Source organism: Bos indicus, chromosome 16 (assembly GCF_029378745.1).
Source record: "Bos indicus isolate NIAB-ARS_2022 breed Sahiwal x Tharparkar chromosome 16, NIAB-ARS_B.indTharparkar_mat_pri_1.0, whole genome shotgun sequence".
Classification (NCBI taxonomy): Eukaryota; Metazoa; Chordata; class Mammalia; order Artiodactyla; family Bovidae; genus Bos; species Bos indicus.
In genome coordinates, this window is record NC_091775.1 from 38,394,586 (window position 1) to 38,421,886 (window position 27,301).

Here is a 27,301-nt window from a genome sequence, read left to right on the forward strand (position 1 = left end):
AAACTTTTATGAAGTTGAATCTAGTGAAAATAAGTCTTTATTTATGGACATTTAGAGAGCAGGATTGGGGGGGATATTTCTCATTAAGGACTTTGGTACAAGGTAATACAAGTGGAACAGTCGGTAACTGCCCAGGTCTCCATAGGGCCACTCACTCATATAGTACCTCTGTAAACAAATAAATAAGCTGCCTAAGGAAACCTTAGCAATTTAAAATCATTTATATACTTTATAGCTAAAAGTTTTTCAGTAAGTTGTATTCCATAATAGAGTTTACTCTTCTGACAAAGAAATGGCACAGAATTAAGCTAATCAGCTTGAATTTTTGTGTTTATTTTCTTTACTTCCAGAATTGCTCTGGAAGAAAGCAGTTAAGTTCCACCTTTCCACAGCCACTTGCTCTTCACAGAAACTGGCCTCTGTCAGACGCACAGGCTCTTCCTCTGAGAAGGGCTGTGAACCTCTGCACTGCCCAGGGCTCTCCGCCAGCAAGCCAGGTCTCCTCTCACTTCCATTGGTAGACTGGATAAAGAGCTCCTGACATGAGAAAAACAGGATGCTTTGGGGCTTTCTCATCTGCAGTGCCTGCTTCTGAGGTATTAGTTTGATTTTTTTGTTTGTTTTAAAGAAATCCTTTCTCCTGAAAAGTGACTTGCAGCCACTGTCACCAGCTGTTATCGTCCCAGTTCAGATCACCATCTTCCCCCCAGCCTGAAGACTCTCCCTGCAACGAAAGAGAGCAAACAAGGGCAACCTGCTGAAACAAGTCACATTCAGATTTGAAAGATCGGCAATTTAAAAGGGGCCCAACACGTGTCTTTCGATGCCAGAATACATTTCTTCATACATAATTTACTATAACAGAAACGTGAAAAGTAGGGTCACTTTGGTTCTGCTGTTACAAAATCACAGCATTAAAAAAAACTTTCACAAGAACTATTTAACACTTAGCCCAAGCATTTCTATTAATACATTTTCCTGGGGAAGAAAAAAAGATGCCATTGACAGGAACTGATTTTGTTCATTTTCTGATCACATTAATAAACCAGTTGTGGACATCAGTCTTCTATCACTGGGAAAGAGTGTATTTTTTTTTTTTTTTCTTTATAAATGGGACAATATAACTGCTGCCTGTGAGAGGGAAATATGTAAACTAATAACACAATTTAATGATCCTCACCTCAGTAATTTCTGCTGCAGCGAATTTTGAGGAAAAGTGCATCACTGATGAGACATTATCCTTGCTGGGAACCACTGTTTCTGTCCTCAGTTCAGGCAAAATAAGAATAGCAGCTGAAGGCTTAATTTCTGGGATCATATCAGCAAACCAGTCCAACTCTGGGTCTTTCACTGGCTTCTTTTTTACCTGAATGGTAAACTCCTCTCCTAAACCCAGTTCTGATGGAACTTTAAGGCGCCTTTCTTGTGACAACACTTTCGGTGGCTTGGTTTGGTCTGGGTCATCCCTGCTTTGTGCAAGACTGGTCTTTGGGGGTAGGCTCGATTTTGAAGGCAAAGCAGGAGTGGCCTTTTGCTCCCCTGAGGTAACAGGTCTTGTGGGCATCATTCCACCTTCCAGATTTACTTCAGTATCTAAGCTGCCGGGCTCAAAGTCATCCCAAGGTTCTTCCTCTGCATTCAGGTTAGTGAGTGGGGACTGGGCTGCTGCGTGGGGATCTGCAGGACAAACCTCTGCGTTGACAGTTTTGTTCTCAGGCTCCTCAGGCTCACTCCAGTCAGGCCACTCCTCAGCCTTTTTAGAACTTGATGGGAAATTTTCACTGTCTCCTGAGGTAATTTTCACTTCGGAGATGCCATTGATGGGAAATTTGATAGGCTGAGAAAATTGATCATCTGTGGGGGGGATATGTATAAGAGTTATTCTCATAAAATGTTGGTTAAGACATGCAATATATTTAGGAGAAAGTAAACACTGAAGAAATGTATAGACCCAATTCCTTGGAAATAACCCATGTGTACTGAACTATGAGGTAGCCCAGCAGAACATAAACCAGCAAAGATACAAGTTAAACAAATGTGATTTGATGGGCACATACCAAGCAACAATTAACTGGAGCACCTAATCCTTTACTAAATACTCAAACATACTATTTATCTATAACAAATACAAAAATGTTCTAGCCAGGTACTGATACCCTCAAGACGTTAATTATGTACACCTTGAGAAAGTGTTGTATGCTCAAGTAGGCTGCCTCACTTTAACATATCCTCATTTTAAATAGATTTTCATAAGCATAGTCAAGTCATGAAGTCCTTTGTAGTACGGTCTGACTGTGTGCTTAATTCCACAAACTTATTTAACCACAGAACTCCTCTTTCATGGTATACCTGATAACATCTTCCAGAACTATCATACTTTGATATAATTTGGGGAAAGTCCCCAAAGTGAAGTATCTGGTGCAAAAAAGAATGCAAGCAATGTCTCCACCAGTTACGAAGAAAACACAAGTATTTACCCTATAGTCCAGGGGAAAAAGATGCACCCAAGCTGACTACGTAATTGTAAATAATAAGAGAATTAAGTCTCAATAGTCCCAAAGTGCCCTTTAGTTTCAGAATTTTAATTACTCAGGAAAACATTCACCAAGCAGTGGAACAGCTGTATAAATTTAATAAATCTACCTGTCTGTAGAAAAGTACTGTAGTAATCTTGTGGTATGTGCTTCTTGCTGTTGATGGGCATGTTGCCAGAAAAACATTTAGGGAATATGCCAGGGGGGGCGTTCTTCAAGATTGGCAAGCTCTGACTGCGCTGGCTGCAGGTGACGTGCACAGGAGAATCTGAAGATAAATAAAAACTCCAAAAAATGAAAGAGTAGTAAATTGCTTCTTTTCCTATCACATGTTAGGTGAGCAACAGTTAAGAGGAGGGGTATATTTAACACAGATCAGAGATAACCTGCTGGGAGAGGACGTCTCCAAATATTTGGAGAGTCATACCTACTATGGAAGTGTCCACATGGTGGTAAACAAAGGATTCAAGCATTAGGTAAGCATTTGGAATACAGAGAGAAAACTAGGATACCTAGTTATAAAAGTTAACAGCCTTTAAAAACATCTCAGTGGTGATTTAAAACTGTACTTGATTCTACTTTCCTTTTAAGAATAAAGAGTACAAGCACACGGATATGAATGTACTTAATGCCACAAAACTGTACACTTTAAAATGTTTAAAATAGTAAATTTTATGTTATGGACATTTAACTCCCAACTGGAAAAAGAAAAATGTTTTAAGAAAATGTAGTCTTTAGCACCTTTTAGAAAGTTCATACTTTTAAGAATGAGTACTGGTCAAAAGGATCCTAGCAAAATTTCTGACTACTTTGTCTGCCTTAGGGAAATGAGGGGGTGGCCTGGGCTGAGTCATCACAGGCTGCACCTCCCCTCCTCACCCCAGACTGATCTTTGCAAGCCCACCACCCTCTTGGTATTTCTGCCACCATCCTCCCTCCCTGCTGAAACCTACTAATTTTTCTTACAAATTGTCCCCTTCTCTACATTGTCTTCCCTAACTCTTGTTCATGCAGACTTATTTCCCTCAGGTACATTTTTCATAAACCTTAGTATCAGCCTTCATTCTTAAGTCTGATCATGCAGGTAAACTATAAGAAGGAAAAAAAATCTAAGAGTACCTCCTTTACACACGCCCCTCACCCAGCAGCCCCTCTGCCCTATAGGACCAGGGCCTCTCTTTACCAGAGATCTGGGATACAAGCTGTCACCGGGGTCTCAGCCATCCTGGATGAGGAGTCTAACTTGGCAAGTCAGTGGGATTAAAGTTTTCATGAAAATCTATTTTAATAAAAACTTAACCGCTATTGATGCTTTGGTGCCCTTTTCTGTTTCCTATTCAGATTATAGAGTGATCCAAATGGAGAGTATGTAAAATATCTAGAATCAGAAAACCCCATCCAATAAATAAAGTTGTTGGGAGTGGGGACTTTTGTTAATTCAACATGTAAAGCTGTATAACTCTGAAGGATGATGGCCATGTTATGAAGCTCTAAATCTCTGATTTCAGTTCTCAATGATAGTGAGTAGAGAGCATGGAAATGGTTATTAGTAAAAAAGAACTGCCAGACTTTTCTCTGCTGCTGCTGCTAAGTCGCTTCAGTCGTGTCCGACTCTGTGCGACCCCATAGACGGCAACCCACCAGGCTCCCCCGTCCCTGGGATTCTCCAGGCAAGAACACTGGAGTGGGTTGCCATGGCCTTCTGCAGTGCATGAAAGGAAACGTGAAAGGGAAGTCGCTTAGTCGTGTTTGACTCTTCCCAACCCCATGGACTGCAGCCTACCAGGCTCCTCCACCCATGGGATTTTCCAGGCAAGAGTACTGAAGTGGGGTGCCATTGCCTTCTCCGTCCTTATCTCAAAACTATGCATATCCTCTCCTATGGCCAGAAATTCCTCTAGTATGAAATATAAACCCTTCATCTGCTCTTGGTGTGCTCTGCTAAAAGAAAAACTGGTAACAATAGACCTCACTCAGTTTGGTGTGGATGTTTCATGGCTGAAGAGGTGGTGACAGTTTCTACATCACCTTCTTCAAGCTCCTCAGAGTCACACTAACACTGACTTCCTCAAATTTTGAGGAAGTCAGTGTTGCTTTAAAAATTCTCTTGGCAGCAAAATTAGAGAAAAGTCTGGCAGTTCTTTTTTACTAATAACCATTTCCATGCTCTCTACTCACTATCATTGAGAACTGAATCAGAGATTTAGAGCTTCATAACATGGCCATCACCTTCAGGGTTATACAAAGGAGCAAAGAAGCAACAGCGCTGTCAATACAAAATTCTTATTCTTTTACAGCCTATAAAGACCAGAAATTACTGCTACTCAGGTAATATTTCAATGGGAACATCAGAATTAAGGATTTTTTTCTCTCGATTTAAGTACCTAAAAATCAACAGCTTGTCACCTAACAGGCCATCAAAATCTAAAGAAATTAAAATTAAAACATTTGGTGTCACTAAGAGCTGCTATGGCTCAGTTTTGGAAACTGACACTATTAAGATGTAAAATATTCTGTATATCCTTTGACTCAGTAAGAAATTTAGAAAGGAGTGCAACAGCCATCAATAGCGAGGGAGGTCACTAAATGAATTATAGTCAATGAAATATTAGGCAGCTATCAGTAAAACAAATTATTAGGTAGTTATGTATTGACCTGGAGACAGGTCCCTGATTAGCTGTTAACGTGAAAAAAATCAAGTTGTGGAACTGTGCATAGTATTTTTTTAAGAAATCCTATGTGTGTGTGTTAAAATACATTTGTGTTTGCGGGCTTACAAAAGGATGAAAGAATTCCCATTAAACCATTAAAATTGGTTACCTTAGATGCCCTAGAAGGAGGTGAAAAAGGGAAAGAAACTTTTTCCTTTTAATTCTCTATCATTTGAATATAATCTATCTGTGTTGCTTGTATAATGTTTAAAATCTAATAAAACAATAACACGACCTTTTAATCACTCTTACCTTCTGGGGAAAGGTCCACAGTTTTAGTAAAGCTTGGGGCAGTGCGTTTGAAGATCTTGGTTCTCTCTCCTCCCACAACCACCTCTGGTCCAAGCAGCGAGACCAACACTGCTAGGCTGTGAAGAGTAATGGCCACGATGGAGTCGCTGGTATCACGCAGGCCCAGTAAAACCTAGGAGTAAACTGGGTAGTAAGTGGACACAACCATGTTGCCTGTCTCTTCTGCCTTTCCCCCCAACCCCAACAAGTAGTTGGGTGCAATCAGACTGTGTTTTTTTTCAAGTGAACTTCATTTCTTAGATGTGTTCTAGGTCAGTAGCTCTCTATTTGTGGTCAAGGACCAATGTTTTCCCTTCCCAATCCAGCATACCCTGATACTTTTTTGAAGATACAATAAAAATGAAGTCAAATAAGTACATGAGAAATGTATTAGAAATAAGATTACTCTGTTAAGTTGCTATAAAAGTTTTTAGATTATGATGCCTGTCGGCTCTTGCCTCCAAGCCACCACCACAGATCCTCCCAAGGCTCAGCCCTTTTCAGTCTACAGCACCAAGTACTCCCAGGTGGTCTTCCATTCAAGTACTAACTAGGCCCGACCCTGCTTAGCATCTGAGCTCAGATGAGATGGATGCATTCAGAGTGGTAAGGCTGTAGGCAGTTCCCCAAATTGTTGCCGAATCTGAATACTCCATCCAAAAGACAGTTGCTGAATGGATTAAAAGAAAAAAGACTCATCTGTATGACGCCATAAGAGGCTTCTCATGTAAGGACATAGAAAGAAAGTGAAGGAACAGAAAAAGATGTTCCAGGCACATGAAAACCAAAAGAAATCTAGGGAAGCTATACTTAAATCAGACAAGACAAACTTTAAAACAAAGAGTAATAAAAGAAGGCATGACATAATGATACATAAATCCAATATTTATAACATTTATAAATACTTATGCACCAAATATAGGAGCAGCTAAGTTAAAGCAAATACTGGTTGTTAGTTGCTCAGTCGTGTCTGACTCTGCAACCCCATGGACTAGCCTGCCAAGCTCCTCTGTCCATGGGATTCTCCAGGCAAGAATACTGGAATGGGTTGCCATGCCCTTTTCCAGAGAATCTTCCTGATCCAGGGATTGAACACAGGTCTCCTGCATTGCAGGCAGATTCTTTACTGTCTGAGCTACATGGAAGTCCCTAAAACAAATATTAACAGGCCCTAAAGAGAGAAATAGAGCAATACATTAATAGCAGGGGACTTTAATATCCCATTTACATCAATGGATAGATCATCCAGACAGAAAGTAAGAAAATGTTGGCCTTAAATGACACATTAGATGGATTTAGATATACAAAGAACGTTTCATCCCAAAGGAACAGAACACACATTCTTCTCTAGGGCACACGGAACAGTCTCCAAGATGGGTTGTATGTCACATGACAAAACAAATCTTGATAAATTTAAGAAGACTGAAATCAAGTATCTTTTCTGACCCTAAGAGTATGAAATTAGAAATCAATTGTAAGAAGAAAACTGGAAAATTCAAAAATGGGGAGATTAAATAGTATGCTACTGAACAACCAATGAGTCAATGGAGAAATCAAAAATATCTTGAGACGAAAATGGAAATAAAACATACCATCTATGCATGCATCGATGGGATGCAGCAAAAGCAGTTCTAAGAGGAACGTTCATACTAATAAATGCCTACCTGAGAAATAAAAATCCCACGCAAGTAATTCTACATCTCAAGAAGCTAAAAAAAGAAAGCTCAAAGTCAGTAGAAGGAAGGAAATAACAGAGCAAAAATAAATGCAATAGAAAAAAGAAATTCAATGAAACTAAGAGCAGATTCCAGTGGTCAGGTATAGATGTGAGAGTTGGACTGTGAAGAAAGCTGAGCGCCAAAGAATTGATGCTTTTGAACTGTGGTGTTGGAGAAGACTCTTGCGAGTCCCTTGGACTGCAAGGAGATCCAACCAGCCCATCCTAAAGTACATCAGTCATGGGTGTTCATTGGAAGGACTGATGCTGAAGGTGAAACTCCAATACTTTGGCCACCTGATGCGAAGAGCTGACTCATTTGAAAAAACCCTGATACTGGAAAAGATTGAGGGCAGGAGGAGAAGAGGACGACAGAGGATGAGATGGCTGGATGGCATCACCGACTCAATGGACATGGGTTTGGGTGAACTCTGGGAGTTGGTGATGGTCAGGGAGGCCTGCCGTGCTGCAGTTCATAGGGTCGCAAAGAGTTGGACATGACTGAGCTACTGAACTGAAGAGCTGATTTATTCAAAAGATAAAATTGACAAATCTTTAGCAAGACTCACTGAGAGAGGACTCAAAATCGTAAATGAAAGGAGACGTTACAACTGGTACCACACAAAGGGTCATAAGAGATTACTATGAACAACCGTGATACTGTTTAGTCCCTAAGTCATGTCCAGTTCTTTTGCAACCCCATGAACTACCCACCAGGCTCTACTGGCCATGGGATTTCCCAGGCAAGAATACTGAAGTGGGTTGCCATTTCCTTCTCCAGGGGATCTTCCCAATCTAGGGATCAAACCCACATCTTGTACACTGTCAGGTGGATTCCCTACCACTGAGCCAGCCACCTGGGAAGCCCCACTATGAACAATTAATGTACCAATAAATTTGAAAAACTAAAAGAAATGGATAAAGTCCTGGAAACATACAACCTATCAAGACTGAATCATAAAAAAGTAGAAAATCTGGACAGGTCAAGTAAGGAGACTGAATCAGTAACCAAAAACCTACCAACAAACAGAAGTCTAGGACAGATAGCTGCTCTGGTGAATTCTACCAAACATTTGAAGAATGAATACCAATTCTTCTCAAATTCTTCCAAAAAAACAGAAGAGGAGGGAAACTTCTTCTTCTTTAAAACTCCTTTTAAAAGGTTGACATTACCCTGACACAAAACCAGAGAAGGACACCACAAAAAAATTACAGGCCAAAATCCCTTCAAGAAAATTAGAGAAACCAAGGGAACATTTCATGCAAAGAGGGGCACAATAAAGGACTGAAAGTTATGGACCTAACAGAAGCTGAAGATATTAAGAAGAGGTGACAAGAATACACAGAAAAACTATACAAAATAGATCTTCATGACCCAAATAACCATGATGGTGTGATCACTCACCTAGAGCCAGACATCCTGGAATGTGAAGTCAAATGGGCCTTAGGAAGCTTCACTATGAACAAAGCTAGTGGAGGTGATGGAATTCCAGTTGAGCTATTCCAAATCCTAAAAGATGATCCTGTGAAAGTGCTGCACTCAATATGCCAGCAAATTTGGAAAACTCAGCAGTGGCCACAGGACTGGAAAAGGGCAGTTTTCATTCCAATCCCAAAGAAAGGCAATGCCAAAGAATGCTCAAACTACTGCACAATTGCACTCATCTCACACTAGCAAATTAATGCTCAAAATTCTTCAAGCCAGGCTTCGACAGTACATGAACCGTGAACTTCCAGATGTTCGAGCTGGATTTAGAAAAGGCAAAGGAACCAGAGATCAAATTGCCAACACCTGTTGGATGACAGAAAAAGGAAGAGAGTTCCAGAAAAATATATACTTCTGCTTCATTGACCACGCCAAAGCCTTTGACTATGTGGATCACAACAAACTGTGGAAAATTCTTCAAGAATTGGGAATACCAGACCACCTGACCTGCCTCTTGAGAAATCTGTATGCACGTCAGGAAGCAACAGTTAGAACTGGACGTGGAACAACAGACTGGTTCCAAATCAGGAAAGGACTACAATCAAGGTTGTATATTGTCACCCTGCTTATTTAACTTATATACAGAGTACTTCATGTGAAATGCCGGGCTGGATGAAGCACAAGCTGGAATCAAGATTGCTGGGAGCAATATCAATAACCTCAGATATGCTGATGACACCACCCTTATGGCAGAAGTGAAGAAAAGAACCTCTTGATGAAAGTTAAAGAGGAGAGTGAAAAAGTTGGCTTAAAACTCAACATTCAGAAAACTAATTTCATGGCATCTGGTCCTATCACTTCATGGCAAATAGATGGGGAAACAATGGAAACAGTGTCAGACTTTATTTTTGGGGGCTCCAGAATTACTGCAGATGGTGACTACAGCCATGAAATTAAAAGACGCTAACTCTTTGGAAGAAAAGTTATGACCAACCTAGACAGCATTAAAAAGCAGAGACATTACTTTGCCAACAAAGGTCCATCTAGTCAAGGCTATGGTTTTTCCAGTGGTCATGTATATATGTGAGAGTTGGACTGTGAAGAAAGCTGAGCATCGAAGAATTGATGCTTTTGAACTGTGGTGTTGGAGAAGATTCTTGAGAGTCCCTTGACTGCAAGGAGATCCAACCAGTCCATAAGGGAAATCAGTCCTGAATATTCACTGGAAGGACTGATGCTGGGAAAGATCGAAGGTGGGAGAAGGGGAAGACAGAGGATGAGATGGCTGGATGGCATCACCAGCTTGATGGACATGAGTTTGAGCAAGCTCTGGGAGTTGTTGATAGACAGGGAAGCCTGGCGTGCTGCAGTCCATGGGGTCCCAAAGAGTCGGACATGACTGAGCAACTGAACTGAACCAAATATTCCTGAAGAATGTAAGATGCCAAAATCCTCAACAAAATTATAAAACAAATTCAACAATATATTAAAAGGATCATATACCACGATCAAGTGGAATTTTTTTCTAGTGATGCCAGGATGGTGGAACATCCACAAATCAACATAATACACTACATTAACAAAACGAAGGATAAAAATCATATGATCATCTCAATGAACACAGAAAAAGTATCTGACAAGATTCAACATCTATTTATGATAAAAACTCTCAACAAACTGGATATAGAGGAAACGTCTGTTTATATACCTCAATATAATAAAGGCCATATACAACAAGCCTACACTTAACATTACACCAAAAAGCTGAAGGCCTTCCCTCTGAGATGAGGAACAAGCCAAGGATGCCCACTGTTGCCAACACAGTGTTGGAAACCCTAGCCATAGCAATTAAGCAAGGAAGGGGAGGAGGAGCAAAGACATTTAAATCAGAAAATAAGAAGTACTGTGAAACTATACACAATATACAAAAATTTGTAGCATTTCTATACACATTGGGTTGTCAGAAAAAGTAACCCCATTTATAATTGCATCAAAGAATAAAATTCATAAAAATAAATTTAACCAAGGAAGTGGAAGACCTCTACGCTGAAAAGTACAGGGCACTGATGAACGAAACTGAAGAACATAAATAAATGGAAAGATATTCTGTATCATGATTGGAAGAATTAATATTGTTAATAAACTGCCCATAGTTCCCTAAGCAATATACAGACCCAAAGCAATCCCTATGAAAATTCCAATGACATTATTCACAGCACTAGAATAAACAATCCTAAAATTTGTATGAAACCACAAAAGACTCTGAATAGCCAAAGCAACCTTCAGAAAGAAGAACAAAGCTGGGAGCCTCACATTCCTTGCTTTCAAACCATATCACAAAGCTACAGTAAAATAGTATTGGCATAAAACAGACACATAGGTCAATGGAACAAAATAGCCTAGAAATAAACCTATACATATATGGTCAATTAATTTACGACAGAAATAGCCAAGAATACACAATGCAGACAGGACAGTCTATTCAATAAAGTGCTGAGAAAACTGGACAACTGTCTTATAACACATTAACTTAAAATGGATTAAGGACATAAACATAAGACCTGAAATGATAGAACTTCTAGAAAAAAACAGGCAGTAAGCTTTTTGACACAAGCCTTGGTGAGAGTTTTTGGATCTGAGACCAAAAGCAAAGGTTACAAAATCCAAAACTAAGAAATGGGACTACATCAAACTAAACAGCTTCTGCGCAGCAAAGGAAACCATCAAAAAGTAAAAAGGTAATCTACTGGATGGGAGAAGATATGTGCGAATCATATATCTAATAAGGGGCTAACATTCAAAACATACAAAAACTCATACAGCTCAAAGGGAAAGACGACCTGACTAAAAACTAAGTTGAAGATATGAATAGATGTTTCCCCAAAGATGACATAAAGATGGTCATGAGGTACACGAAAAGATGCTCAACATCACTAAACATCAGGGAACTACAAATCAAACCACAATGAGCCAGCACTGCACGCCTGTTAGAGAGGGATGGCGAGGCTGTGGGGCGGAGGGAACCCTCGTGTGCTGCTGGGGGGAATTTTCATAATGGGTACAGCCACTATGGAAAACAGTACAGACGTTCATCAAGAAATTAAAAATGGGATGACCATACCATCCAGTGGTTCTACTTCTGGGTGTTTATTTGAGGAAAAATCTTACTCAAAAAGGCATATGCACTCTCATATTCACTGCAGGATTATTTACATTAAAGTATCTATTGATGAATGAATGGATAGAGAAAATGCAGTATGCACACAGGAAGATTATTCAGCCATACAAAAAGAATAAAATCTTGCCATTTCCAACAACCTGGATGGACCTGGAGGGCATTATGCTCTGCTAAGGGAAATAAATCCGACTCAGAAAGACAAATGCTCACTTACATGTGTGTGTGGTGGGGGAGGTGGGGTGGAGGACAAACAGAAAAAAACAAGAACACAGATACAGAGAACAGATGAGTGGCTGCCAGGTGGAAGTGAGGAGGTAGAGAGGAAACAAAATGGGGCAAGAGGCATACACTACATTACAAAATAAAAAGGCCACGGAGATACAATGCACAGCAGAGTGACTATGGGTTATAATACTGTACTGCATATTTCAAAGTCACAAAGAATATTTTTTAAAGCTTCATCATAAGAAATTTCATAACTGTATGGTGACACATGGTTACTAAGCTTATTGTGATCATCTGCAATAAACATATCAAATCATTCTCCTGTATACCTGAAACTACATGTCCATAATGTACCTCAATTTTAAAAAAAGATTTTAAATGTTAACTTTCTGTATCTGTACTCAGCTCAATGCAGCAGAATCATAACAAACAGTTCATGGACAGGCAATGTTCTGCAGAGCGCACTTGAAACACTCATCTAGGTCACTAAGAGCTGTGTCCTTCACCTCTTAGCTTAATACACAAGAACAGGACTGTGAAAACTTTTTTTATATCTGATGCATATAACACCTGTCCCAAACTGAGCCAATTACGATCTCTTTCCCAGTAATAAAAACTGGAATTTAGAGAAACTGGTTATCTCTGGTTTGCTTAAAGGGAGGACAGTAAACTTGGAAACTATGGGGCAACCATGCTTGGCCATGTGTATACCAAATAACAAAAGCTGGTCTTCAAAAGTCAAACGTGAATGGATGTAAAGAGAAAGGAAGGGAATGAAGACCATATGGCTGAATCCCAGCTGCACTTGATTTTCCTCTTAGGTAGACTGACGTCCTTTGATTAAAGTCTCTCTTTTGGGCTTTAGCCCATTTAAGTGGGTTTCAGTTACTTGCAACCAGAAGAACCTTGATTAAGACATTCACATGGAGCTATAAGGAGAGGTTTTGCTCTGAATTGGCCAACATGTATAGAAGACAGACAGAGGCAAAGCGTCTGCACCAGTCAGACACAAGGCCAGGACGACTGGACTGCCCGGTGGAGGGGGCATCACGGGTTCAGGAATCCGAGGTTCTGGTCCAGTCTCTGCTGGGAATTCTCAATGTGACTCAGCCAATTAATCGTTTCATTTTTCTGGTCCAGTTTCCTCATTTACCTAAGATAAAGGTTTCCAACAGGACTCAATAAAGAAGTATCAGGTCCAATGCTAACAAACCAGGCACTGTCTCAAAACACAGCTGTACAAGTAAACTAAATCATGGTTAGAATTCTGTCAGCTAATTATGGTAATCTTAAGAAACGACCCAAGCCAAAAACCCAAGAATCACCCTCAAAACTCTCCCATCTAGTGAAAAACGGAGTCCTCCCCCTTTTACCCTTCACCACTGCCACCATGTTCCCCAGTCTTTGCCACCTCCTAGCAGGACTATTCTATAATGCCCTCATTGAGCCTCCTTGCTATATAGTCCGTCTTCCACACTGCCACCCAAGTGATCATTAGAAATCAGCTAAGTTATTCCTCCACAGGGGAAGTAACTCCACTCAGAGTTTTCACTGCTTTTCACGTGCTGAATACCTACTTGTTAACAGGTTGTTGCAGAAGTAATCACAGGTTTGCACTGTTGAACTTTTCCATTTGATACTGGAATATATTCTTAAATAAATGTGGTTATGTCACACATCATTTTGATGCACATTTCTTGCTTTATGTTTTTTGCTAATAATTATTACTTGGTGTTTATATGTATTTTAGACTATGGAAATGATGTTAGACACAAAAGCAAATTTGAGCGATTTATTCGAGTTCAAAATGGGTCAAGAAGCAAGACAACCTGCAACATCAACAAATGCATTTGGCCCAGGAAGTGCTAACGAATGTACAGTGTGGTGGTGGTTCAAGAAGTTCTGCACAGGAGACGAGTCTTGACGATGAGGAGCACAGCCAGCCTCAGGAAGCTGACAACAACGAACTGAGAGCGTCAATGACTGGTCCTCCTACAAGCACACAAGAAGTCACCCAAGAACTCGATGTCAATCACTCTACAGTCCTTCGGCATTTGAAGCAAATTGGAAAAGTGAAAAAGCTCGATAAGTGGGTGCCTCATGAGCTGACCGAAATCAAAAAAAATTGTTATTTTGAAGTGTCATCTTCTCTTATCCTATCCAATAACAATGGCTCATTTCTCAGTTGGACTGTGATGTGCAATATAAAGTGGATTTTATATGACAACCAGTGAAGACCAGCTCAGTGGCTGGACTAAGTAGAAGCTCCAAAACACTTCCCAAAGTCAAACTTACACCAAAAAGGGGTCATGGTTACTGTTTGGTGGTCTGCTGCTAGTCTGACCCACGACAGCTTTCTGAATCCCAGCAAAATCATTACATCTGAGAAGTACGCTCAGCAAACTGATGAGATGCAGTGAAAACTTCAACACCTGCAGCTGGCACTGGTCAACAGCCTGGGCCTGATTCTCTGCAACAATGCTCCACCGCACGGCACACAATCAACGCTTCAAAGGCTGAATGAGTTGGGCCACAAAGTTTTGCCTCACCTGGCCTCTCACCAACCGACTACCACTTCTTCAAGCACCTCGGCAACGTTTTTGCAGAGAAAATGTTTCCCCAACCAGCGGGACACAAAAATTGCTTTCCAAGAGTTCGTTGAATCCTGAAGCACAGGTTTTTTTGCTACAGGAATTAACAAACTTATTTCTTACTGGCAAAAATGTGTTGACTGTAATGGTTCCTGTTTTTATTAATATAGATGTGTTTGAGGCTAGTTATAATGATTTAAAATTCAGAGTCCGAAATCACTATTACTTTTGCAAAAACCTAATACTGATCTCAGCTCAGTGCCAATTCTGAGACCTATGACAGGACCTCTGTTTCAGACTTAGAGTGCTTCGTTCCTCTTCTACATTCTCAGACACAAAACAGCTACAGGTAGAGTGGCAACTTCCGCTGCAGATGTAAACACAAAGTGCTATGCTGGAGCAACGAGGCTGTAAAGCCAGCCGTCAGTGAACCACGCCCCAGTACCCACGGCCCTGTAGAAACCTACCCACAGTGAACCTGGCCTGACTTCTGTGACTCACTTCAATCAAGAGAATGTGACTGAAGTGATGCAGGCAGTTCCCAATCTATGCCTTAGGAAGGCTGCATGGGCTCTGTGGTCACCTTGGGCAGCCAAGTACGAAGTCCACTGACCCTGCTGGGGAAATCATGTGGAGATGTCACTTGGGGAACAAGGGCCCTGAGATGTCCAGAGACTTTGTGGAGAGACAGCCCCAGATAAGTCTGGCTTTTCCGCCCTCCCCTCCGAGGTGCCAAGGAGCTGTGTGGATGTGTCCTGGGGCTCCAGATGACTGCTGCCTCCACTGACATCATGTGGAACAACAGAACCCACAAGCTGAGCTCAAGCAATCCAAAGAATTATGTGAATTAATAAAGTGTCGTGGGACTTCCCCGGTGGTCCAGTGATTAAGAATCCACTTTGCAAGACAGGGACACAGGTTTGATCTCTGGCTGGAGAACTAAGATCCCACATGCTGTGGGGCAACCAACAGTGTGCACCACGACAGAGCCCTCATGCTGCAACTGAGACCCAATGCAGCCGAATAAATCAAAAAGTAAATAAATAAAATGACTGTCGTTTTAATATACTAAGTAGTTTGGGGCGGTTTGCTACACAGATAACAAATATTCATTATCTTCCATCTTCTCACTTCTTGAAAGCAGGCAGAATGTTACACACCTCTATGGCCCCAGTACTTAGGCACAAGAACCGGCCTAAAACCTGGCCTTATCATCTTTAAATAAATTAATCTCATAGCAAAACAGACAAAATCTTTCCAAATCTCATACTGAGTTGAACAGTGTCTCCTCAAAATTCATGCCCACCCAGAAGTGACCTTAAATGAGGTCGTACTGTGTTAGAGTGGACCTTAAATTCAATGCCCAGTGTCCTTATAAAAAGGCCACGTGCCAACAAAAGCAGAAACTGAAGCAACACAGCGACAAGCCAAGAAACTCCAAAGGGCTACCAGAAGCTGGGAGGAGGGCAAGGGAGGACTCTCCCCCAGCGCCTTCAGAGGGGGCCCGGTGGACACCCTGACTGCGGATTTCTGGCCTCCAGAGATTTCTATTGTTTAAGCCACGCAGTTTGTGGTAATTCGTTCCATCAGTCACCAGGACAAACCCAGAGGCCCAGAGTGGGCAAAGGTAACAGGAGCCCTGATGGTGGATCAACGGGCTAAAAACCACGGACAGGAACCATCTCCTTTCCTCTCAGCTATAGTCTAGTTACTTTATAGTAAGTTAATTATGACACGTGCAGTTTCTCTTCACAAAGCATCCCCCAAATGAATCTTGTTAGTTTTCCTCCAAAGAATTAGCAAGCAGAATTACAGGTTTCCGGTTATAAAGAAGCGAAGACTGACCAAGCTGGTTTAACTGCTTTGCCTGGGTGACTGGCCTGGAAATGCAGTTTTCGCGTCCGCCCTTCGGGTTCCAGGAGGCTTCCACACTGAAACGCTGTCTCAGGCCTTCTCAGCTCTTATCCAAATGCCCCCAAGCCCCCTTTTCCTTCCAGCCCACCCCCCGGGTGACTCAGGGAACGCCCGCCCGCTGACCCGACCACGGCTACCTGGGGCAGGATGACCTTCTTCAGCTGCTCCTGCGTGAAGTGCTCCACGTAGGCCTCCAGGTGGGAGAGCAGCACCACGCGCACGTGCTCCTCGTGCACCTCGAACAGCCGCAGCAGCACAGGGATCACCCGCGCCTGGAACAGGGCTGGGGAGAGGAGGCGCGGGGCTTCTCCGTGCGTGTTGTCTTCCCCCAGATCGGACAGGGAAAAAAAATCATCACTTCAGTGAAAGGAGCACGAAGCCTAGAACTCCACACACAATCTTCAGTACTCTTCGAGATTCTTACGTCCCAAACCAAAGGCAAGTGCTTCTTTGACCCCGTATTACTCAAGGCTTGACTGTCCTAAGTACACTCCACCTTGTAGGAGTCTTTCTGATACACTCATCATACTTAACGTACTGCAAAGAAACCTTATGTTTTAACATAATTCTGAGTGGATAGCTCTCTGTATTAATACATTCATGTCTAATCAAGGAGAAATTTCATATACTAGGTTCAACTGATATTATTGTTGCAATTTTTCCTGCAAAGCCAGGAAGCATTAAATGCTACAACAGGAGCTGGTCCTCTCTTCCAAGCAGTTAAGGAAGGTCCTTCAACAGAGACAGGCATCAGAACCATTTGGGGACCTTTGAGAATATGTATTCACCTGTCCTCCTTCTGTCCCAGACCTAGGGGGCCAGGCACAGGCAAATTTAGAAAAAGCTCCCCAGGTCATTCAGATCACCACACACTAAGCGCACACTGTTTAAATGGGGACAAATAATTCCAAACTCTGTAACTACCAGGAATACTTTGGGAAAAAATTCACCTTTTTTAGGGCCGAGGAGATATGGAAGAAAACTCTTAACAGCTACTGGCTCTGCAAACACCAGCTGGTTAAGCAGAAGAGGCACCAACCGTGAGGCTATTAATTCCTCTGACAGGCAGCTGACTCTGTCCAGCAGGAATCTGGGGGCAAAGAAGGAACGCCTGGGACACTGCAGCAGGTTACTTGCAGTTGAGACACGTGCAGCCTTAGCCCACATCATCGAAGTGATGCATCTGAAATGTGGCTAGGGAAACTGAACGGGTGGGTCCCCAGATATTTAAGAAAAACACAGAAGGCGTGAGACAACACCAGCTAGTCAGTACATATACAACCTCCAATCCAAGCTACGAAATTTTTTTCAACAAATTGCTCCTCATTAATAATAGCGAGAGTGCCCTCTTTACCCCCTAATAAGCCAGAGTCCTTTTAGTCAAGAAAAGATATTTTCTCAAATTGAAAACACATGTGCGTGCTTAGTCGCTCAGTCATGTCCAACTCTTTGTGACCCCATGGACTGTAGCCCACCAGGCTCTTCAGTTCATGGAATTCTCCAGGCAAGAATACTGGAGTGGGTTGCCATTTCTTTCTCAAGGGGATCTTCCTGACCCAGGGACTGAACCCCGGTCTCCAGCATTGCAGGCAGATTCTTTACTTCCCACCAGGGAAGCCCATTTTAAAACACATAGGATATTACGTTACTTAAAGTTTCTATGGTAAACAAAACACTGGCTTTTGTTATTAGAAGCTAAGTACAAGCACTTTGTTGAGAAATACACCGACATCAGGTATTAACAGTAATAACATGCCACCATACAATCACCCTGAGCAAGTATCTTGCCTCCTACCTAATCAGGAAACGGACCATACCAAGCTTTACCTCCTTCAAGCCCCTCAGCCACTATCCACAAACAGGTCCACGGCCAGAATAATTCCCACCTCTTTTCCAGGTACCAAGGATGTGAGGGATTCCTCTTATTTAAGGTCATCGCCACAGGGCCATTGCTCCAACATTCCCTTCTACCCCAGAGCCACAGGCCAACAGCCCCCCAGCACGAGGGGGGCTTCAGTTCCTCCCTCACTCTCACCAGCTCCATTCTGTGAGTCCAAAGACATGCTCCCATCTTTTCCAGCCTTAAAAACAGCCTTACTTGACTCCCTTAGCAACTCAGTAGCAATTCCATGTTCCTCTCCTCTAAGCTTTTCAGGAGGTTTTACCCAAAGTCCATGTTCTCACCTTCTGCTCACATTTCAATTCACAGCAGTTTGATTCTCTCTGCTGAAAAGGCTGTTTCTAAGACAAAGTTACAAAAGCTCTCTTGATGGCAAAGTGATTACTATCTTTCTCAAATTCTCTACCGTTTGGAATACCAGCCCTCCTGTTTCTGAATCTCCCCTAATCACTTCTGCCTCACTTGTCAGCCACTCCCTCCCCACCAGCCCCCTGACAAGCTGGGTGCCCCAAGTCCTTTTCATGCTACCCACTTTCTCCGGGAAAATGTCAGTGACTACAGGCTAATGAACCTTAATACTCACCTTAAGCTCATCCTCATCAGACTTCTCTCCTGAGACGCAGACCCATCTGCCCAAAGGCCCATGTCCATCTCTACCTGGAGGCCCGCAGCCACTTCCAACCAACACGGACACCAGATCCTATGTCTTCCCTCCAATATTTTCCAGCTCGTTTAGTGATAATCACTAAGGCTTGCCAGTTTTTATGTTTTAGTATTTCTTAGCTGTGTCTTCACTGTACCATCGCTGCCGTTACATGAGGCCTCCCATCTACTGCCGGCCTGCCATGGTCTGCCAACCAACCCAAATCTTACATGAAGTAAAGCTGTGCCCACTCCGTAGAAAACAAGAGTAATCCACCCAAGGTGAGGGTCATCTGTCTCACAGCCTGTTTTCACTCCTTTGACAGCTTCAAAGCCTGAAGCCCACTGCTTACCAACAGAGTCAATACTCCCTCGGCTATATCCGAGGGTGCCTGCCCTACCCGCTCCGGCAGGACTCAAGTCGTCAGTCCACACACAAGACCTACTGCATTTCGGCTTTGTGCACTGGTTCACACTGCCTCTCTGCCCAACAGCTTTTCTCTAACCTCCTCCTCCCTGCCCCGTCCTCTGTGTTCTCAGGACACCCCCTCAAGCTCCACTACTGTCTAAGGATTATCAGTCTGTATCTGTTTCCTTCACCAGAACCATACTTCCCAGGGTCTAGCAGAGAGCCTGACATAGAGGAAATGTCACTGAACTCTGTCTAAGAAACCCAATGACAGACTCGTCTTCTCTAGGACATCTGAAGTGATTACATGGACTTAATCCAAGTTACTACATTTTAAGGCCTGAATTTTCTGAACTTACTTGAAAAATTCCGTTTTTTCCTCTTCGCTCTTCAATGTTAAACTTTTCAAGAAATTTACAACTTCTAGAAAATCATTCCTAAATGCCAAAAAGGAAAAAAAAAAAAAAATGCAGGACAACAGATTAAAGAAAGCACATTAAATATCAAAGCCATAACCGCAGACCATACAATACTACTACTCAACAAAGACATATCTCCCTTGACCACGTGGAAGATTCTACTGTAACTAAGTAGCTTAGAAGACAAGTGCTATAGGACAAGCCCATAGGGAATTTAATATTTTAAGAATATCAAAGAGATCTGTGAAAAGGATACATGCTTAACCACACACATGTGTGCATACACAAATGTGAACAAATGCTGTGGTTTTAATAAAATCATCATAATCATCCAAACATTTTGTTGTAATAGGATGTGGTTACATGAAATGTCCTCGGAGAAATGCTTTTACCATTACAGAGCAGTTGCTGATTCTCAAGTCTCCTCTGGGGAAGAAATAACTATTAAAGAGGGTTGCAGAAAGAGGCACTTCTGGTACAAGTCACAGGGATCTTCTCATTTCGCCTGTTTTAAGTTGTCTGGTCACTTTTCCAGCCAGGCAGGGAAGAGGGTGATAAGAGTAGGTGGTTTCCTGCAGGGCCTGCAGACAGTCCCAAAGCCAGCTCAGCTCCAAGCAAATGTGGCCCCTGGGAGGGAGGCTTAGCAGCAGCCAGCAGCCCCCACCAGCAGGGCTGACCTCCTCTCCTGGGTCTCCACACCTCACCTTTGCACCTGTTTCCCTGCGGCTTGGCAGAAAGAGCGCAAACGCCTTGACCAGAGTGTAAAACCAGATGGCTCAGCTGCCTTGGCAGGAGCTTCGGCCCTGGCTCCTCCCCCTGCCCCTGGCTGGGCTTTCCCATCAGGGGCAACAATCCCCCCACATGTAACAATTTATCAAAGAGGGAGCTGGTGTGTGGTTCTGCCTTCCCTCTCCTGTTTTTGTTTTTAATTGAAGGATAATTCAGTTCAACTTTACAATGTTGTGTTGGTTTCTGCCAAACATCAACATGAATCAGCCATAGGTATACCTATGTCCCCTTCCTCTCCCCTCTGGTTCATCCACAAGTCATACTAAAGAACTCCTACCAAAAAAAAAAAAAAAGAACTCCTACCACACACAGTGATGAGAGAATCTATTTACTGCAAAGGATTCTTCTTTGCAGAGAGTCTATCAGTCTGAAACATCCCCCCCAAAAACACATGGAGATACCTTGGTTAAAGGACTCATAATGGGAAAGGTCTGAATAGCTCTTTTGGAACATAAGTAACAAAGCCACGTGACCACAAGGAAAATATCCCCTCTGCTGTGTTTAATGATATACCTCATCCTATCTTAGAGCCCCCTCCAGGGATAATATCAGCTCTCCCTTCACTCTGATTTCTCTCAGGCTTTCCGACTGCAAACACATAAGGATTTTTAGTTTCACAACTGACATGAGTTTGATTTTGCTAATAAAAGTTATCAATGAGGAGTTAACCTGTGCAGAAGTTCTGCAGACACGGAAATTTAAAAAACAAAGGACACATAATTAAAACTAACCTTGAAGAGAGAGGTTCAAAAATCTCTCTGAATCCAGCGACAGTATTGACAGCTATACTGTGCCCTCCCTCTAAATTGACTTCTTTGCTCTTCCATCACGAATTACTAAACAAAGAAAACAATCTTCTGCCTGCCTGAAGAAAAATAAGCTCATTTCCATGCCCATCCCCCACCAACAAGTAAAATTCAACAATAACAAACTCGTATAAATAATACAATGTCAGCAAAACAGAGAGGCTGTGTTAACATTAAGTTCCTCAATTAACTTCTCCAACTCTACACCACTGGACACAGCCTAGCTTCTTCCCATTCACAGAAGTCCTAAGAAATCCAGCTATAATGTCTAGACCCAGGCGTCCACAGTGAAGGGTTTCTAGAACTTCCTATCTATAAGAGGAACGTGAGAGGCAATGATCATGTCTCCCTCTACTTCCCACGTGGACATGACTCACTCTCTCCTAATACTGAAGGACAGCAGCAGCAGCAGCACAAGGGCCCGCATCGCCCGGTCCCCCGAACCCCACCGCAGGAGTGCGGCCCGCAGGAGGGCAGGCGGAGGCAGGCAGCACTCCACGCCGGGCGCCTCACCTGAAGAAGTCATGGCACAGGAGGCTGCAGAGCGCTGGCCGGCAGTGCGGGCTGGGACTCAGCAGGGCTGAGCGCAAGGTCTGTTGAAAGCTGGAGAGAATATCCGCTGCAACTGAAACCCAGAGTGACAGTTAGTTCCCACTGCCTCCTCCCTCCTGTTAGGACCTCTACAGCTGGAGGCTGACGGGAACAAAAACCAACCTGGAAAAAGCCCAAACAGAGCCCTGGCTGGTGCTGAACAGCTCCCTGCCTGCCTGAAGTCAAACTCCTGGGCAGGTGGAGAAAATCATCCTGCCAACACATCTACCCCCCTGCTCCCCTTGGAGGCCCCCACCTTTCCTGACTGTCAGCTTAACTCAGCTCAGGCCTAGAGGAGGAAGCTTAGTAAGTGGCAGGTTTGAGGCCTTTTCAATCAAGTCTCCTAACCCTCAAAACACAGGAAGTTATTTGAAGGACTGTATTTCCTCTCAAGGATGGTACATAATTGCCACCGTGCTAGAAACAGTGAAGAGCAGTGAGTTCATCACCCACAAAGGATGTCCTAGAGCTTAATTCTCAAATGTTCAGGCTGGGACAGCTCAGAGCTGATGGCTGAATGGTGCTTGTAACTTCAGAGGATGGAATGAACCAGGCAGAAGAAACTGCGTTAGAACTGCACAAAGCTGCAGCAACATGAGATACAGGCTGGTAAAGGGGCTTAATGTACAAAGACCCCAGTCCACGCAAAGGGTGGACACCTGAAGGCCCGGAGCGGGTGGAGGACAGTGAAGCGGGCTGTCAAGCATGCCGCCAGAGAGCTCAGAGAAGAACTATGTGCTCAGTAGCCTGGCCTTTAAGGGCCAACCAAAGAAAAAAGTAATGAGTAAATGAAATCATGGCCAAAAAAAAAAAAAAAAAACCGAAAGGACTTTGAAAGAATCAAGATAAAGAAATGTTAATCTTAATTTAGAAATTAATTTAAAAAAACTCTGAATCTTATCCTCAGATCATTACATACACATCAATAGCACCATTCATTTATTTATAGGCTGGTTTGATAAGGAATAGTCTTTAGACCATAAATACAGTACCAATCAATAAGATCATAATATAAGATACCCAAAGCCATAGTTCCAAGTGCTTCCTACCTAAAATTCTTTTAACTGTTCAAAGTGAAGAAACCCAAAGCTTCTGCCCTCACTGCTATCACCATCTGCCCTGCACAAAGTTACTTGGTAAGCAACAGTTCCGTACCACGATCAAACGCCGCAGCATCCACCGTGGATGGCTGTCCCACTAATTCTGTGGATGCAGACAGCACAAGTCCAACTCACCCTGTTCACTTAAGACTGTGAGCAAACTTTCCACCAGTGTCCCAAAAGAATAGGCATCCCGGGCGTGTCCGTGGGACGCTGGCAGAGTCGTGAATTCTGGAGACTAAAAGCAGTAAAGACCATTACAACCAGAGGATCTGCTTTAGAAACCATTCCTAATCTTCTCTGAAGCACTTTCTCCCATTTTTGCATTTAGTGTATCCAAAATTAACTACACAGTATCACACACAAATTTCTAAGCTCTTAAAACGATTAGTGAACAGAATTTATCAAAGATATTAATAATATTAAATAAGGAGCGGGGAAAGGCCATAATATATGTTTGTGGCTTTCAGAAATATTTCTGACTACAAACTAGAGTAAAAAAAATTGTCATCAGCATTATATGCACATATACGGGTAAGCACATAACAAAAACAGAAGTTTCAAACAACAGTTCTTAGTCTTGCGCCCCAAGATGTCCAGTGATACTTTCTATTTACTCCCTTATTTTTCTCCCTTAAAATGCCAGTCAGGACCCCTAAATTGATTCAAAACCTACAGATCGTTGGTTTGAAAGACACTAATATATACATATGGTACTGCTTTGAATAAACCTGACTTATTTCAAGTCCTAGGTTTATACTTAAGTTTATTTTTGAGTTTGTCTTTCCTGCAAAGCACACTAAATATGTCTTTGGGGATCAAAGTCTATAGTGGTTAAGGACAAATTTAGAAAGAACAAGTGCTTTTGAATTTATTGTTAAATATTATCTTTCTTTACCAGCACCATAATATTAATAATCACTCTTCCTCACATCTTGGAATCCCAACTAACGGCAGATAGGCAGATGACCAGCTCGGGTGAAGCACAGGAAGGTGCTGGGCTCTTGTTTCCTCAACTCTCATGGCTTCCACAAAGGTACACAGGCTCACCATGAGATGGCTATGACGCCCCCACCCTGCTCACACCGAGGTACCTCTTATTTTTCAGCACTATCACAGGTGTCTACATGACCAAAATGTAAGCTGAGTTTCAAGAAAAAAGGCTCTCTGCTCTGATGACATGATCAGTCTCAGAAGCCTTCAAGGCCAGAGGAATCAGGAAGTGTCTATGACTTAGCAAAGAGGTGGGCAGAGGAAAGGTTTTTGTTTTGTTTTTAAGTTTCATACTCAGTTACACAAAGAAGCTTTCGTGACATCTGGAGTGTATCATCTTACCATCTCTTCAGGAGGAATAGATGCTGGGTCTCTTACTGACCGAATACTCTTCAGAAACTAAGAGAAATAAATTATGGAAAGTAATTCAAGCATATGTTTGGTGAACCAATCTCTTACATCAAGTTACAAAAGCAAAGAGCAATCAACACCAATGAAACCTTCAAAACAATGCTATAGGCTAAATACATAAATTAAAAATCTTCATCACTGAAAAATGTAGATACAGTGCCTGGTATGGCACAAGACTTAGTGGAAAATAAATATCAGTTCCCTTTCCTTTTCCTTTCAGCTGGTTTAACAGATACCCTCTGGTGTTCAGAGGCATCTCTATATCTGATTTATTTATAAGGAAATTAGAAATACTTCTTTCTCATCCTACATGAAAGTGACAGTGAAAGTCACTCAGTCATGTCCAACTATTTGCGACCCCATGGACCATACAGTCCATGGAATTCTCCAGGCCAGAATACTGGAGTGGGTAGCTATTCCCTTCTCCAGGGGATCTTCCCAACCCAGGGATGGAATCCAGGTCTCCCATATTGTGGGTAGATTCTTTACCAGCTGAGCCACCAGGGAAGACCACCCTTATCCTACGAAGATATTAACAAATAAAAGACTTCTCTAGCATAGGACAAATCTATCATTAATCTGCTCTCTGAGTCAAGTCAGTCATAAGCTGGTTGCCACATGAGATATGTGAGGACCTTATAAACTAGAGAGACAGAGCCAGCATCCACAGAACAACATTCATCTACTGATTCATCAGATTATTTCTCAAGAGCTTGTATGTTCCAAACGCCATCTAGGGCACCAGGAATACATATTGAATGCAATAAATCCCTGTCCCCAGCCAGGAGCTCACGACCTAAAATGTAAACTAAGAACTTCGATAACCTGCGCTGGTTGAGCACCTGGGAAGCCCAGGAGGAGGGCTACTCTTGTTGGGCAAGGGACACCTCAGGGAGGCCTTCACAAAGAGGAGACTTAGCCTGATCTAGACTTCGGCGAGACGTCAGCCTCATCTTACATCCTGCAGAGTCCAGGGGAAGAAAGGCGACAGAACGGCACACAAGGGAAAAAGCGGGTGAAGGAGGAGAACCCCGCTGGACTGCGTGGAGCAGGATGCAACCAGCGTGGAGCTCAATAACCGAGTGGCACCTGGAGCTGAAGGCAGGCTGGGAAGAGCTGGTGAAGGGCCTGGGACCCCGCGGTACAGAGTCTGGGGTACACCCCGCAGAGGGAGTTACGCTGTTATACTGATTAGCTGGAAGCTGACTTCTGAGAAGAAAGGGATCAACGGGGACAGAAATAACAGAGGAATGTCTTCACGGTGGAAGAAGCATTTGAGCTGAGCCAGAGCCCTTGAAGGTACACATGCAACAAGGCCCCCGTGAAACTGGCACATGAGGGAAGAGGGGAGTGAGGTGGAGCCAGGAAGTCAGGGAGCACCCTCGTCAGTAAGGAAATCATGATGTGTGTGTTTGTGTGTGTGTGTTTGAAAAGGCTAAGAGTAGTGGCAACATGCAAAATTATGGAAATAAGAAACAAAACAGAGAACAGTAAGACTGCTCAACTCCGGAGGGGAATTTGTAGACCTCTGTCAGACAAAATCATAAGACAGAGCCCAGGCAGCAATACCGTGGCCCACGAGGAGTTACGATGCACAGCCCCTGACACCAGCTTTTAGGACGTAACGTATGACTCTGGAGAACACAAACAAGTGCTCAACAAACATGTCTAATGGGCCTAATATGTGCCAGGCCTATTCCAGTGGATGGACAAAGATACATATACAACACTAGCACCCTCAAGAAGCTCAGCCACTGGTAAAGAAGGCAGACACAAGGAGGCAATTCAACAGGAAACACTCAGTGGTAAAACCACGTGCGGGTTACTAGGGGCACAGGGGGCGGGCATTTCATGGAAAACCGACCGAGCCACTCTTCCATTCGCAAGATACCTTCGCTCTAAAATGAGAAAAGAATAGACGATGCCTAGCCCCTCTGGACAGTAAAAGCCTACAACCCTGTGAATGTGAGTACTGACAAAAAAGTCAAGTCTCCAAACCTCAGCTCATACTATTATTGAAGCACAGTCCCTAACCGCACACCAAAATGCTACCAGACTCTGAGTGACATGGAGGGCCTGGCACCTGGCTTACCTCTGGTGTGGCCTGAGCAACTTTGCAGACTGTTTCCATTCCTCCCAGCTTCCAGTGCCCATCTTCGCTCACAAACACAGACGACACGCAGACATTGTTGTGTGTGAGGTGTCCCTGGGAAAAAAGAACAGGAAGAAGACTGCCATTCCCATTTTCTGAGAAGTTTTAGAAAACTAAGAAGTCATCACCCCCCAAAAAAAACATTACGGCAAGCCTTCCTACTTGTGGCATAATAAACAGAACTACAACTTTAAGAAATGACAAATTCAATGAGCCAGCCTAAGCATTATGAGGTTAGGAAAAAAGGAAAAACACAATGGAAAGGCTTATCGCCCCCTGCCCAGTGTGGCAGGTTAATAAAGACACGAAAGCCACCGCACAGACACTGTACATCCCCATCTCCATCGGAGTCGGGAGATACAGGTGTCCTTACAGGTAAATTTACAAGTCTTTTCAGCCTACATCGTGTGCTTCAAACGCCTTTAAAGGAAAAGTTTATCTTTGCTCCCATAAGGTTATTGTATTAATTTTCTCCTCTAAATTCTTTCTCACCTACATTCTA

General features: G+C 42.8%; 2 protein-coding genes and 1 pseudogene across 7 annotated transcripts in view; 1 reads left to right on the top strand and 2 right to left on the bottom strand.

The window, feature by feature from the left end:
• Positions 1–1,069, top strand: part of FIRRM (FIGNL1 interacting regulator of recombination and mitosis) — a 50,854-nt gene extending 49,785 nt beyond the window's left edge. For 2 of the 4 annotated variants that reach the window (XM_070768124.1, XM_070768127.1), the window contains one exon: positions 351–1,069. In XM_070768124.1, the coding sequence (XP_070624225.1) occupies positions 351–521 (171 nt within the window). In that variant the 3' untranslated portion in view covers positions 522–1,069. The remainder of the gene's footprint in view (positions 1–350) is intronic. The other 2 variants (XM_070768126.1, XM_070768125.1) reach the window with 2 other exon arrangements.
• Positions 20–27,301, bottom strand: part of SCYL3 (SCY1 like pseudokinase 3) — a 41,735-nt gene continuing 14,453 nt past the window's right edge. For all 3 annotated transcript variants that reach the window (XM_070768128.1, XM_070768129.1, XM_019975930.2), the window contains 11 exons: positions 26,740–26,853; positions 24,579–24,635; positions 23,379–23,481; positions 22,066–22,177; positions 19,898–19,975; positions 17,538–17,677; positions 16,725–16,909; positions 5,498–5,669; positions 2,644–2,802; positions 1,181–1,854; positions 20–724 (listed from right to left, as the gene is read on the bottom strand). In XM_070768128.1, the coding sequence (XP_070624229.1) occupies positions 665–724; positions 1,181–1,854; positions 2,644–2,802; positions 5,498–5,669; positions 16,725–16,909; positions 17,538–17,677; positions 19,898–19,975; positions 22,066–22,177; positions 23,379–23,481; positions 24,579–24,635; positions 26,740–26,853 (1,854 nt within the window). In that variant the 3' untranslated portion in view covers positions 20–664. The remainder of the gene's footprint in view (positions 725–1,180; positions 1,855–2,643; positions 2,803–5,497; positions 5,670–16,724; positions 16,910–17,537; positions 17,678–19,897; positions 19,976–22,065; positions 22,178–23,378; positions 23,482–24,578; positions 24,636–26,739; positions 26,854–27,301) is intronic.
• LOC139176586 (5S ribosomal RNA) lies at positions 6,039–6,156 on the bottom strand (annotated as a pseudogene).